The sequence below is a fragment of the Corvus cornix genome, chromosome 15 (assembly GCF_000738735.6).
Source record: "Corvus cornix cornix isolate S_Up_H32 chromosome 15, ASM73873v5, whole genome shotgun sequence".
NCBI lineage: Eukaryota > Metazoa > Chordata > Aves > Passeriformes > Corvidae > Corvus > Corvus cornix.
Genome location: NC_046345.1, coordinates 10985379 through 11000091, shown reverse-complemented (window position 1 = coordinate 11000091; position 14713 = coordinate 10985379). Strand labels below are relative to the sequence as shown.

At 52.5% G+C, this 14713-nt stretch overlaps 1 protein-coding gene across 1 annotated transcript in view; it reads left to right on the top strand.

Moving 5' to 3' along the window:
• Positions 1-891: 891 nt before the first annotated feature.
• POLE (DNA polymerase epsilon, catalytic subunit) overlaps positions 892-14713 on the top strand; it is a 31691-nt gene continuing 17869 nt past the window's right edge. The window contains exons 1-22 of the mRNA XM_010408567.3: positions 892-1122; positions 1601-1681; positions 1761-1805; positions 1944-2036; positions 2568-2722; positions 3338-3479; positions 3781-3861; positions 4113-4220; positions 4633-4743; positions 5017-5102; positions 5805-5924; positions 6672-6804; positions 7418-7531; positions 8295-8507; positions 9264-9371; positions 10049-10177; positions 10989-11091; positions 11186-11332; positions 11921-12066; positions 12832-12980; positions 13356-13448; positions 14104-14248. Of these exons, the coding sequence (XP_010406869.1) occupies positions 892-1122; positions 1601-1681; positions 1761-1805; positions 1944-2036; positions 2568-2722; positions 3338-3479; positions 3781-3861; positions 4113-4220; positions 4633-4743; positions 5017-5102; positions 5805-5924; positions 6672-6804; positions 7418-7531; positions 8295-8507; positions 9264-9371; positions 10049-10177; positions 10989-11091; positions 11186-11332; positions 11921-12066; positions 12832-12980; positions 13356-13448; positions 14104-14248 (2733 nt within the window). The remainder of the gene's footprint in view (positions 1123-1600; positions 1682-1760; positions 1806-1943; positions 2037-2567; positions 2723-3337; positions 3480-3780; positions 3862-4112; positions 4221-4632; positions 4744-5016; positions 5103-5804; positions 5925-6671; positions 6805-7417; positions 7532-8294; positions 8508-9263; positions 9372-10048; positions 10178-10988; positions 11092-11185; positions 11333-11920; positions 12067-12831; positions 12981-13355; positions 13449-14103; positions 14249-14713) is intronic.

Genomic DNA, 14713 nt, shown 5'->3' with positions numbered 1-14713 from the left:
CAGCAGTTTCGTTGCAGAGCCCTGACAGCTTGACGCCTGAAACAGACAAGCCGGAGTTTCTGAACTTTGGGGTAAAATGACAGGTTCAAGAAGGGATATCGGATAGGCAGTCCGGAAAGGCTGCACCTTCCTCAGCCAATGGGGAAAGGAACAGGACAACATGCGGCCGGGAGTTAGGATAAAAGGGAGGCTGCATCCTCCGAAACCTCGAGAGAGAAAACCACGGGGGTGTGTGCCCCAATGCACTCTCCCTTTTCTCGAATAAAGTCGAAGGACTCATCTGTATCCTTCTTGGACATAAACCTCTGGTGTTTGTGGATTTTCCTGATATGTAGGTCCTGTGCAGGGTGCTGATGACAGCAGTATCTTGCAGGTGGCCGTCTGTGCATCTGGTGCCCGTGAGTCCTGGGTGTCCTGTGCCTGCGTCCGTATGTGTCTCTGGGACCCGTGTGTATGCCTCTGGGACCTATGCTCAGCTTTGCTGCTGCCTGAATCCACAACGGGGAAAGCAGCAGGCACATCCTGGGCCGGGGCAGGACCCGGCTCCGGGGCTCCGGCGGCTGGACAGAGGATTCCGCTGGGTGTGCTGGGCCGTCCTCCCTACCGCCGGGCTGGGACAAACCTGCAGCCTGGCAGCCGGTGCCGCCGCAGCTCCGGGGCAGCCGCTCCGCCCGGGTCGCCGCGGAAGGGCGGGGGCGCGCGTCGGGGGCGGGACGGGGGGCGAGAGCTCCGCCTGTCATTGGTGGGATGTGCCCCAGGGGGAGGAGACGCCGCGTTCTGATTGGTGCTCTCGCCACGGGGCGCGGTGCGGGGTTCGCTCTCGCGGGAACTGGGTGCAGAGCGGGAAATTCCTCCCGCGGCTCCGCTGACGTGCGGCCCAGGCCGGCCGGGATGGGGCTGCGGGACGGCGCCGAGCCCGAGACAGCGCGGCGGGGCCGGCGGCCAGGCGGGCCCTGGGAGCCGGCGGACGGCGCGGGCTCCGGCCGTGACGATGCTCCCGCGCTGTCTGCGCTCAAGCGCCTAGAGCGGGCACAGCGCACGGACCGGCTGGACGCCCTGTTCGGCTTCGAGCGGCCCACGGAGCCCGGTGAGCGGACGGGCTGGCTCATCAACATGCACCCGGTACGGGCCGGCGCGGCGGGAGGCGAGCAGGCAACAGATGGGGCACGGGGAGGTCCCTTGGGGAGACAGGGCCTGGAGAGGGGTTTCCCGCAGAGACACCCCAGCCGTACCAGGGATGGTAGTCCCACGGAGTTATCGCCGGTAGGGCTGGGGGCAGGGGTCCTATGGGGAGGCCCCCTATACAGCCCGGGGTGTAGAAGGAGTCCCACGGAGATACCCCCCATAAGGCGTGGGGAAGGGAGTCCCCTGGGGAGACCCACGGTAGGGCCGAGCGAGGAGGTTCCCACAGATAGACCCCGACCCGACTCGGGGGTGAAGGCCCAATGTCCCTACTGGGCCTCCCATGTTTCCCTGGCCCTACGGGGAGGGAAGTCCCGCACAGAGACCTCCGGTAAGCCCCGGGCAGAAAGGGTCCCATGGTGGGGTCCCGGGGGAGTCCCATGGAGGGACCTTGCTGAGTCCTCGTGCCCATGGGCAGACGGAAGTGCTGGATGAGGACCGGCGGTCGGTGAGCGCAGTGGACTACTACTTCATCCAGGAGGATGGGAGCCGCTTCAAGGTTGGTACCGGGAGGGACCAAGTGGGTTCGGTGTTCCAGGAAGGGAATCTGTCACCATCGTCTGTGTGCTTCTTCCTAGGTGGCCCTACCCTACAAGCCCTACTTCTACATCGCCACCCAGAAGGTGAGGAGGGGCAGGGCTGAGCTCCCCAGGGAAGGAGACAGTATCTTGGGGAGCTCAAGACCGCCTGGGCAGGTTGCTTGGGGATGATCTCCTCCCAAGGACAGGGACGCACTGCTCAGCCCCCGGCTCTCTTGACAGGGCTGTGAGCGGGAAGTGTCCTCCTTCCTCTCCAAGAAGTTCCAAGGGAAGATTGCAAAGCTGGAAACTGTCCCCAAAGAGGACTTGGACCTGGTCTGTATCCCTCTGTGGGGGTTTTTTGGACCTTGCACAGCTCTAGTGATGTAGGAAGGGATGAGCAGGGAGAGAAAGCAGCATGCTTAAGTCTCCTGGTGCTGCTGTGGCGTCTCAGAAATGTGTTTATTATGGCTAATTGCTTATCAGCAGTAATTACATTCCTCTCCTTGAACATATCAGCTGTTTCAGACAATGTGTTCAGGACATTAATTTCTGGAATTAAAGTGGTTGGAGGAAGAAGCATACTGCAGGAGGGGGATGCTGCTCATGTTTGATCCATTCTTCATCTTTTTCCCTGGGTAAATCCCACTTGTGGGTGCCTGCACAAGCAGTAGGGCTAGCTGGGCTCTTGCTGTGCTGCTCTTGTGCTCTTGATACACCCACCAGAATCTCTCCTCGGTGCTTTACTGTCCCACCCATCAGCACCTCTTTTTTGGCCAATCCTTCCACCTCCATCAGTCTTGTTGGCCTTCCATCCCTCTCTCATGGTGCCCATCCCTGAGCTGCCATTCTCCTGCTGCTTTGCAGCCAAACCACTTGGTGGGCCTGAAGAGGAACTACATCAAGCTGTCCTTCAACACAGTGGAGGACTTGGTGAAGGTGCGGAAGGAGATCTCTCCTGCTGTGAGGAAAAACAGGGAGCAGGACCAGGCGAGTGACGTCTACACAGCCATGCTGTCAAGGTGGGAGCTCCCCGTAGGGGATTCAGTCAGTCTCTCATGTTAATAATTCATAGAACCATGGAATAGTTTGGGTTGGAAGGGACCTCTAAAGGCCATCTAGTCCAACCTACCTGCGGACACCTTCGTCTTGACCAGGTTGCTCCAAGCCATGTCCAGTCTGGCTTTGAACACTTCCAGGGATGCGGCAGCCACAGTTTCTCTGGGCAGTCTGTGCCACTGCCTCACCACCCACTTAATAATTAGACCCTCTTGATTATTTCCCAGCTGGCCTCAGAGGTATTATCCTGCCTGCGTCTGACCCCAGCTCTGCCTCTCTGTCACCCATCTTCAGGGTGGTCCTTCCAGCTCTGTGGTGTACATCAAGAGGTCCCAGAGCTGATGGGATGGGATGTGGTGGTATCTCTGGCTGCCTGTCAAATAGTTTACCTGTTCCCTGTGAAAGGATCCAGAGAGGCAATGGGCAACCTTACTTCTAGTTGTGATCAAGACAAAAATAATCCAACGTTTTCTGTTTCTCTCCTGTCCCTGACTCCTGCTGCCGGTGTCACCAGTGCCACTGGGCATCCTGGGAGATGGACACGTGGGTAAGGCAGCTGCTTCCCTCTGCTCTTCCAGTGCTCTGAGTGGGGGCAGTCTAAGCACAGATGAGCAAGGAGCCTCCAGAAAAATTGCCAACCAGATGGACAACATTGTGGATATGCGGGAGTATGATGTGCCCTACCATGTTCGCCTTTCCATCGACCTGAAGATCCATGTGGTGAGTAGAGAAGAGCTTTGCTTTCCAAGTCACACTCCTGAAATGCAGAAGAGTTTTTTCTCTCCAACACCTTTACAAAAGTATTGGTGACAATGAGCTCATGTCTAGAGCTCAGTTCTGTTCTCCTGGGCTTCTCCTTAGTTAATGGCACACAGAAAAGCTAACTGATTAATGCATGGCCATAGTTGGAGCCTTTCTTCTGGGCGGCCTGTGATTGCCACAGTTCCATCCCCAGCAGCTGGACAGTGACATGGGGATGTGGCCCTGTCATAAGGCACTGCCCACCCTCATCTCTCCACAGGCTCACTGGTACAACGTGCGATACTGGGGCAACACCTACCCCCCGGAAATCATCCGCCGAGATGACCTTGTGGAACGGCCGGTGAGCATTGGGCCAGCAAGTGTCCTCTGTGCAGATGTGTACCCCCCACCACTGGTTTCTGACACACTGCCAGTGTAAAACCATGGTGGCAGGGGGAACACTGGGCTTGGGTAGTGATTTTTGGGTTGATAAAGCACTAAAATGATTAATGGGGAGGTTCTAGTTCACTTACTGGGCCAACACTGGGTTTTATGGGAACCACCCTTCAAGTCAGTTCTGGAATATTTTCTAATGGATTTGGTCCTGCCCAGGATCCTGTTGTTCTTGCCTTTGATATTGAAACAACCAAACTCCCTTTGAAGTTTCCTGATGCAGACACAGACCAGATCATGATGATCTCCTACATGATTGATGGGCAGGTAAGGATACCAGGGTGGTTTCCTTCAGGCTTGGGCAGTAAAGCCAGGAAGCAGCCTAGCATTCTCCTCCAATCCTGCTGGCTCCAGGCTTGCCATGCTGCCAGCTGTATGATGTGTGGCTGTGGGAATGGCATTAAAGTCTGGGTGATGCACAGGAAACCGAATTTTGTGGAACTCAGCCCAGGTTGCTGGTGCTTCTCTGTGGGAGAGAGACAACACTGGTATCCCATGTTGTCTCTCCATGGCCTCCATTTCTGATAGTCAATGATGCTTCAATGGATGACTCCCAAAATGTTGTTCCTCCTTGACAGAAGCTCTGGCTTTCAAGAGGAAAGCATCCCATTGTTTGGACAGCATTTTTGAGTTGCCTGTTACCCCAGTCCTCCTCACTGCCTCCTTATCATCTCCTCAGGGCTACTTGATCACAAACAGGGAGATTGTCTCAGAGGACATTGAAGACTTTGAGTTTACTCCCAAGCCAGAGTATGAGGGTCCATTTTGTGTCTTCAATGAACCAGATGAGGTAAGTCAGTTCTGCTCTGCAGAGTTTTACCTGCCTGGAGCTTTTCTTGGCCAGAGAGCTCATTCCCTGGCAGATTGCCTTCCTAGGGAACATGGTAAATCCAGCAGGGCTGCTTGTGCTTTCATTTTTTGGGAATAAGGGTAAGAGAAGTCAGGTTCAGGCTAGGTGCAGAGGAAGGGGGAAGGGTGGAACAAACTGTGTGGTGGTATCCACCGCCTCTCTGTGGAGGAAATGAAGTTCCTTAAAATACATGTCTTTTCTGTTTCATCCCAGGCTCATTTAATCCAGAGATGGTTTGAACATGTCCAGGAGACCAAACCCACCATCATTGTCACATACAACGGAGACTTCTTTGACTGGTAAGATCAGGGATGATGACTAAACTGTCAAGGTGTCACCTGAGCTAGAGGGCAGGGTCAGGTCCCATCCTCAACATCCTTCCATAGTTCAGACAGTATGGGGAAGCCATGTGGCCACATGCGGAGTGGCCATGTCCTGCACCTCACCAAATCCTGTGATCATTGGCTTGGCAGTAGGACTTTCTGAAGAATCCCATGCACTTGTGTGAGCTGCTTTTAAACCCTTGGCAATGTGGGAATGTCAGCATATGGATGAGCCCAGTCGTGGGAGAGCAGGGAGAGTGTCAAAAGAGACATGGAGGATATTGGAAGAGGTGTGCAGACAAGCCTGGGGAAGCAGGGGGAGAGAGACCACATGCCTCCCCCTACAGATGCAGGATACAAGCAAGCAGGTTTGCCTCTTGAACCACAAAATGGTTTGGGTTGGAAGAGACCTTAAAAATCATCTTGCTCCAACCACGCTGCCGTGACCAGAGACACCTTCCAATAGACCAGGTTGTTTCAAGTCCCACCTGGCCTTGAACACTTCCAGGAATGATGTGTCTACTTGTCCTGCAGGAAGCGTTCCCTGTGACCAGATACACAGATAAATCACAAGAAAAATTCTTTAGGCAGTTTGTAACAAAGTGGTCATGGAACCATTGTTGGAATGCAGGAAAATGGCTGTTCTGATCCTTCTCTTCACACTGCCTTTTTCCTCAGGCCCTTTGTGGAAGCAAGAGCAGCAGCTCATGGAATTAATATGTATCAGGAAATTGGGTTTCAGAAGGATAGCCAGGGAGAGTACAAGGCATCCCAGTGTATCCACATGGACTGTCTGAGGTACCGAATGCTGCCCCTCTACCCCATAGCTTTGTCTTTATCTCTTCAGTTCAGACGAAATACCTACGGTTGTATTTGAATACTGTTATTACATTCTGTCTGTTGGAAGCTTTGTGTCACCTTCTTCAGCTGTGCAATAATCCATTTCTGTGTTGTCTTCTTCCCCTTGGCATGCTGCATCTCACAGGAGGTGCCAAGTCTTCTCCTGAAGGGCTCCCAGGGCTGACTCTTGTCCTGCAGCCTTGGGTGTTTGATCACTGATTTGGGAGGACAGAGAAAGGGAGAGGGAGTGGGTTAAGATCTAGCCATTGGAGCAGGGAAGGGGACTATAGCCTCCACCTACCAGCCTCCTGACACAGATGGAAGAGGAAAGGACACATGGGAAAAGAGAGAACTTTGGAGTTTTATGTGGGTTTTCCCCCCTGGAGCAGTCTGGGCTCTGGAGCACAGCTGGATGTCCCTGCAGTTCTGGTGGGGTCTTCTCCAGTGGTGAAATATTTATCTTAAAGCCACTGAGGGAGCTGGAAGGTGGAAACTATGAGCAGTGGTGGTGGGATGGACAGTGGGGTTTGTTCTGGTTGGGCTAGCTGAAGTTGGACAGCCTTGTACCCCACTGTTCTTGGATGCTGAGCTGTCCTTAGTGAGAGGTCCCTGTGGTAGCTGAGGTCCCCTTCCCAATCTTGAGCCTGTTTTGAAGGTGAGGGCTGGTTTTTCTGCACAAACTGATATTTTCCTGATTTGGTCCAGGTGGGTGAAGAGAGACAGTTACCTCCCAGTGGGAAGTCACAACCTGAAAGCAGCAGCTAAAGCAAAACTGGGTTACGATCCAGTGGAGCTGGACCCTGAGGAGATGTGCCGGATGGCCACAGAGGAGCCTCAGGTATTCCCTCCCTGTGCTCTATGCAGAAACAAGCCTAGAGCAGCTGCACTATGACTGAGTCTGTAAGTTAAAGTGGATTTTGAGAAATTAACTGAATCTGTCTCTCCAGACTTTCAATGCCTTAGAGCTCACAGGGAGAAGGAACAGGATTCCCCTGAAGTGTTTCTGGCCCTGGCATTTCACTGTACATTCTCTGTATTTATTTACATCAGTGTGGGGTGAAAAACACCACTGAAATCAGAAACACCACAAAGAACTGAGACCTGCTGGGGGAACAGGAGAGGGTTAGTGCTCCGGGTGTCACAGGCAGGAGGTTCTGCTGAGGCCTCTAGCAGCTTCCTGAGACCCAAACTGGGTGGATTCTTTGCCTTCAGCTCATCTTCCCTGTTCCTTGTCAGTTAGAGCTGACATGTTGCTGTTTGATTAGCGCTAAAGCAGGATGACCTCGGAAGCAAACACATTATTCTTTACAACCTAGGCTATGGAGAAATACACCTTTTCCTGCTTCCTGCTGATATGAGAATGTCCAGCAGGAAGCAATGAAAGATCATTGTTATTGAGCCACTCCGTCACATGGGATTGGGATTAATTTGCTTCTCTCGTTCCTTGACAGACCCTGGCCACCTACTCAGTGTCTGATGCCGTTGCTACTTACTACATGTATATGAAGTATGTGCATCCCTTCATTTTTGCCTTGTGTACCATCATTCCCATGGAGCCTGATGAGGTGCGGGCTTTCCCAAAATGATGATCTCTTTGCTGGGTGAAGTGCCATGTCTCCCATGCTGCAGGGATGCTCTGGCCACAGATCTGATTCCCACTGCCTAGACACTCTGCATGTGTGGCAGGGAGGAAAGGAGGGTGGATTTAGAGGCTACTCCTTTCACCTACAGCTGTGGGGTGTTTGGAGACAGGTTTTTCTATAAGAAGAAGATACCTGAGATTTGGCAGTGCAGGGCTGGAGCACAAAAGGATGGCTGATGTGCCATGCTCAGCCAAGTTCACTTGCAGTCATGGCCATGCAGAGCTGGGTCTCCTGATGGCTGTTGTCAGCTGTAGGGAGGATGGCTGGGAAGTTGTTGATGCTAAGCATGTAGAAACTGTTCCCACCTGGTTGAGCTGACTAAGGCACTTGACGGTGGAGTGGTGTTGCAGATGTGTCACCAACTGAAGCTGTCCAGCTCATTTTGTGACAGTCCAGTCTTGCCAGTGCTGGGACAGCACTTCTGCTGAATCACAGACTGGTTTGGGTTGGAAGGGATCTTAAAGATAATCTCGTCCACCCTCCTGTCAAGGGCAGGGACACTTTCCACTAGACCAGATTGCTCCAAGCCCCATCCAGCCTGGCCTGGAACACTTCCAGGAATGGGGCCGCCACAGCTTCTCTGTGCCAGTCCAGTGCCTCACCACCCTCACAGGGAAGAATTTCCTCCTAATATCTAAATCTACTATTTTTGAATTTTAAACCAGCTTTGGTTTCTCTTGTGCAGGTGTTAAGAAAAGGATCTGGTACACTGTGTGAGGCACTGCTGATGGTTCAGGCCTACCATGCCAACATCATCTTCCCCAATAAGCAGGAGCAGGAATTCAACAAACTTACAGAAGATGGACATGTGCTGGACTCGGAGACCTACGTGGGAGGCCACGTGGAAGCACTGGAATCTGGGGTTTTCCGCAGCGACATTCCCTGCCGCTTCAAAATGGTAATGGGTCAGCAGCCAGGCCCTGTCCTCATGGAGCACCATGGTGGGGAGGGATGACTCTTCCACTGTTGTTGGCATCTCCAGTGTGTCCCTGCTGGGCTTGGGCAGCACCTAGAATCACAGAATCAGTAAGGTTGGAAAAGCCCTTTGATGTTGCCAAGTCCAGCTGTTAACCCAGCATTGCCAAGGCCACCATTAAACCATGTCCCCAAGTGCCACATCTGCATGTTTTCTGGACACTTCCAGGGATGGTGATTTCACCATTGGCTCAACAGCCTGTTCCAATGCTTGGCAAACTCCAAGAGACCCTTGCTACCTGAAGCTGGGCTGGGCTGGGCTGGGCTGGGCTGGGCTGGGCTGGGATGGGAGGAGGTCTCTAAGTGGCCATCTATGCTGCACTGGGAGAGCAAGTGTCACATACTGGAAGCATGCCAGAGCTTGTTGACAGCAGGGGATGGTGGTGAAATGGGGTTTTGGGCTAGTTTTTCAGCCAGTGGTTCTTGGAAGTTATGCCTCTGTAGCTTGGGGTCCTGTCCTCTCTTCCAAACTGAGCTTCTTCTGAAGCCTTCCTGAGGGTCTTTTACCTGTTTCTGGATTTGACTGCTAACCTCCATCACCTCCCCCAGTGCCTCAACATGTCCCTTACAGCCTAGAGATTCCCAAGCCAAGCAGGGACAGGGGTGCAGGGTAGGACCTGCCAGCCTGCAGCCAGGGACAGCTACCTATGGCCTCACTGCCATCTCCATGTCCCTGTAGAATCCTGCTGCCTTTGACTTCCTGGTGCAGCACGTGGAGAAGACCCTGCAGCACGCCATCGAGGAGGAGGAGGGTCTGCCCTTGAATCAGGTCACCAACTTCCAGGAGGTAGAGCACCCACAGCACAGCTGACCTGGGCAGGAAACTGGGACTGCAGCTCTAAAAGTCTTGTTTGGGTTTGGTTTATGCTCAACAAAGAGAGACTAAGAAGCCCATCTACAGGCTGAGTCCTGCAGCCCAGCCTGGGGATGAGGGTCTCTGCCCCATCTGAGGAATGCAGCTCCTGCTTTTCCCATCACAGGTTCAACCAGGAGCAAAGCTCTGAGAGAGCTGGGAAGGAATTTAGGGAGAAGGCAGACCCCTCAGATATCCCAAACACTCTTGTTCCTCTTGTTCCCCACTTCTTATCAGCTACAAAAGTGCAGGTTGCCCCTCTCCAAATCAAAGTTTGGAGTTTCTTGGAGGGCAGCACTAGACTGGGAACCTGTGGTCTTTGCCGTTGTCTCCATTAACCCATTTGCACTGAAAAGGTCCTTGATCAAGTCATATTTAGGAAGCAGCTGCTCCTACTTTCCAGGTATCCCTACAGAAAAGCTTGCCCTGGAGGTTCAAATCAAAACCTAAAGCACCAGTGGTCAAGGAGTCCTTCATCTGCTCCTTTGATCCTTTAGATCCATCCCCAGAGCCTGTGGCAGGTGTCCCTGTGAAGAAGAACCAAATTTAACAAGTATTTGGCTCATTAACTCCTTCCTGCCCTAGTTTCACTTCTCTTTATTTCACCACAGGTTTGTGATGAAATCAAGGTCAAACTGAATTCCCTGAAGGATGTTCCCAACAGAATTGAGTGTCCTCTTATCTATCATCTGGATGTGGGGGCCATGTACCCCAACATCATCCTGACCAACAGGTTGCAGGTGGGTAATATCAATCTTGTCTCTCCTAATCTGACTTCCAGATGACCTTGATGGTTCCTCTGGATCCCCTTAACAGCAAGGGCTGAGCTTTCTGCACAGGGCAGGGGAAGCAGATAAGGCTGGGTGTGAAATTTGGTCAAGCTGCCATGGAATTGTGGAATCACAGAATTATTTTGGTTGGAAAAGCCCTGTAAGACCATTGAGTCCAACCACTCTGCCAGCATTGCCAAACCACCACTAACCCATGTGCCCAAGTGGCACATCCACATGGCTTAATCCTTTCAGAAGAATGCCACTCTGGGCAGCCTGTGCCAACGTCTGATCACCCTTCCAGTGAAGGATTTTCCCCTAATATCCAACCTAAACATCTTCTGGCACAACTTGAGGCTGTTTCCTCACTTGTTCCCTGGGAGCAGAGCCTGACCCCCACCTGGATCCACCTTCCTGTCAGGGAGTTGTAGGAGCAAGAATGTCCTCCCTGAGCCTCCTTTTCTCCAGGTTGAGCCCCCCAGCTTCTTCAGCTGCTCCTCATCAGACTTGTGCTCCAGCCGCTTCCCCAGCTCTATTGTCCTTCTGTGGATGCACAGGTCTTCAGAGACTCAGCTACAGCTTTAGCTAGAGCTCTTCCCAAAAACCCAGCTGTTGTTTTGAGGGGTGTGTGCTCCTGAAAGGCTCTGGAAAGGGGAACTCACTGAGTGCCATCTCTGATGTTCACACCTGTGCTCTCCTGCCACTCAGCACCTGTTCTGGCATGAGTTCTCATTTGGGGACCTGTCCCTTCTAACACCTCTGTGTCTGTTACCGCATCCAGCCCTCGGCCATGGTGGATGAGGCCACATGTGCTGCCTGTGATTTCAACAAGCCGGGTGCCAACTGCCAGCGCCGGATGACATGGCAGTGGAGAGGAGAGTTCAGTAAGTATAGGAAGAACCATGTAGTCCAGCCCACAGAGATTAAGCCAAATTCCTGCTTCTCCCCTGGGAGACTCATCACTGCTCTTCTCTGCAGTGCCTGCCAGCCGCAGCGAGTATCACCGTATCCAGCAGCAGCTGGAGTCAGAGAAGTTCCCTCCCTTGTTCGCTGATGGACCACCCCGTGCCTTCCATGAGCTCTCCCAGGAAGAACAAGCCAAGTATGAGAAAAAGCGCCTGGCAGGTAAAAAAAACAAATCAAGGTCATGATCCTGGCAATGTTTTGCAACCTGGACTGTGAGTGGTGTTCAGCAGTAGTGACCCCTCCTAGGGCTGTGGGGTGAGGTCAGGCTGGTCTCAGAACTTCTCCAGGATCCCAACAGACTCATGCGTGCTTCCTAAGAGGAGCCAGGCACTGCTACCTCTGTCAGTGTTTCCCTTTGTCTTAGAGAGCCACAGATTTGAGCTGAAATATGAATGGCTCAATTTTTTGTAAGGTTGCTAATTAAAGCCAGTTAATGAAAGGGAAACATCACATTATCCTATCACCTGGAGGGATGCTGTCCAGCAGAACCACCCAGTTGGCTGGAGGCAAAGCCTGGGTTTGTAGGTGGGCCATATGATTAGTTTGTTTTCCCCCTTGCCCTCCACCTCCATGAAGAGGTGCTGCTTCTTTCCATACTGGGATCTTCCTCCCCCTTTGCAGTAGGACTCTCCCCCACTTACCCATGCCTTATGCTTAGCTGCCTGCCTCCCTATCCCTACTGTGCCCATCCCTCTGTAGCAGGGCACCCATCCCTGAGAACCTCCCTCTTCCTCCTCCCTTAACCAGATTACTGCCGCAAGGCATACAAGAAGATCCATGTTACCAAGGTGGAGGAGCGAGTCACCACCATCTGCCAACGAGAGAACTCTTTCTATGTGGACACAGTGCGAGCATTCCGGGACCGCCGATATGAGTTCAAGGGGCTGCACAAGGTATCAAGCTTGGGTGCTGGTCAAATTTTCTTGCCAAGCCTGGACACCTCTTGTGCCTTGCTGAAAACCTCAGAGAATTACTCTGTTGGCTTCGCACTGATAGAGAGCAGGGTTGTATTAGTTATTGGGAAGAAACTCTTCCCTGTGACGGAGGTAAGGCGCCGGTTGACCAGAGAAGCTGTGGCTGCCCTATCCCTCAAAGTGTCCAAGGCCAGGTTGGATGGGACTTAGAGCAGCCTCGTCTAGTAGAAGGTGTTCATGCCCAAGGCAGGAGGTGGGATGAGATGCGTTTAAGATCCCTTCCAACCCAAACCATTCTAGGAGGCCCTGGGGCTCTGTGTCTGGCAGAGTTAATTAAAGAGCCTGTTGCTTTGCAGTTCCTCCCAGCTGCCTCTTTTGCCATGATTCCCAGGGCTAGCAGAGAGGCTTTTTCTACACTGGTGGTTCTGCTGTTAGCCAGGCATCATGGATTGCAGCAGACAGTGTATTGCGTTCTTCCCTGCACACATATGGTGCAGCACAGCTGATGCTGGTTGAATTCTGATCAATGGTGGGAGCTACAAGTCTTTTCTGACAAGTGACAGAGCACCTCTGGCCAACCCCTCCCGTGCTGCAAAAGAAAATGGGATGTTCGACTCATGATGCTGATCTTCAGCAAAGATACTCCTGTAGAGCTGCAATGCTATACTGGGCCTGACTGGAAACCAGTTGGGTGCTACCAGTAGTGATATGTGGAATTGTCCTGACTCTGCCCTTGGCATGCAGGTGTGGAAGAAGAAGCTATCTGCAGCAGTGGAGGTGGGAGATGCCTCTGAAGTGAAACGCTGCAAGAACATGGAGATCCTCTATGACTCCCTGCAGCTGGCCCACAAGTGCATCCTCAACTCCTTCTATGGATATGTCATGCGGAAGGGGTAAGTCTCCCCTGGGCCATCCAGGGTCCTCTAGAGAGGACCCTTGTAAACCAGGATTGTCCTGGTGAGGTAGTCGCTTCCTGAAACACCAAGATGAGAGTAGGTCCTGCCTGTAACACTCTCCTCTTGCTTCTACCCATTACTTCTCATCCTGGAGACTCTTACCAGACATTAAATGATGGGAATCTTGTCTGTTAGTGGGTTTTCAGCTTTTCTGGAGCATCGTAAGTAGAGGACTTCATAGGAGAACAATGTTCCAAGGCCCAGTGTTGATGTGTTTCTTGCCCTCCTTCCCCTAGAGATCCTCCTGCCCTTCCATAGCTGGGTTTTGGAGGGATCATGTAATGATCTTAACTGTAACTCCTCTGCTCACAGAGCTCGCTGGTACTCCATGGAAATGGCTGGCATTGTCTGCTTCACAGGGGCAAATATCATCACCCAGGCCAGAGAGTTGATCGAGCAGATTGGGTGAGTGTGTGCTGAGCTGGGGAAGGTCTGTCTGCTTCTAGGACAGGTGTGGGAACATGTTAAACACTCGAGTATTGAGAGGGATGGAACACATTTCCTATGAGGAAGGGCTGAGAAAGCTGGGGATTTTCATCCTGAAGAAGAGAAGGCTCCAGGGAGACCTTAGAGCTCCTTTAAGTGCTTAAAGGGATTCCCAAGAGAGCTGGAGACAGGCTTTGGGCAATGGCCAGGAGTGGTGGGACAAGGGGGAATGGCTTCCCACTGACAGACGGCAGGGTTAGATGGGATATTCGGAAGGAATTCTTCCCTGCACAAGTTGCCCAGAGAAGCTGTTGCTGCCCTGTCCCTGGAAGGGTTTCAAGGCCAGGTTGGACAGGGCTTGGAGTAACCTGGTCTAGGGGAAGTTGTCCATGCCCATGGCAAGGAGTTGTTGGATTGACATGAGCTTTAAAGTCCCTTCCAATCTCAAGCGCTCTGTGATTCTTTGATTCTAGGAGCATTCAGATTCCTGACACTGCTGTATTGAATTTGAGGGTTTGCTTTGCAGAAGGGAACAGAGTAGATGCAACAGGCTGCTACTGTCTTCATGGGGGAGCACAGAGCTGATCCTCATCTCTCATCCACTCTGCTCCTGACAGTAGCCTTCCTTCCTTAGGAGACCTCTGGAACTGGATACCGATGGGATTTGGTGTGTCCTTCCCAACAGCTTCCCAGAGAACTTCGTCATCAAGTCAACCAATATCAAGAAGCCAAAAGTGACCATCTCTTACCCAGGTGCCATGCTGAACATCCTGGTGAAGGTGAGTCTGGCACCTGTCTAGGCCAGCTCTGCAGCCTGGGAAAAGGAGGTAGAGAGCTGATGAGTGGGGAGAGCCCCTTTTCCATCTCCACTTCCCATGTAGTGAGTGAGATGTCGGGGATGATGGCCCTGGAGAGCATCTGAGTGGAGAAAGAGGTTTGATATCCCCCATCAGAGAGGGGGTCTGTAAGAGGCCAGGTTAGGTGCATGCTTACCTGTGCAGGTAGGGAGTCCAGAGCAAGGTCTAAACCTATCCTCTGCTCACTCCAGGCTCTCTAAGACAAGAAAATATCATTTTAGGGTCCAAAGACTTTCTTCTCAGCAGGCAGGACAGGTGTTTTGACTTTTGAGTCCTAACTTGTGCTGCAGCTCTCAGAGGGATGCTCAGGGGTCCCTTTGGGCAGGGTGTGTCCCAGGGGCTTCCCCTTGTGTGACCAGACAGCTGTGGATTGAAGCTGTTCTTCTG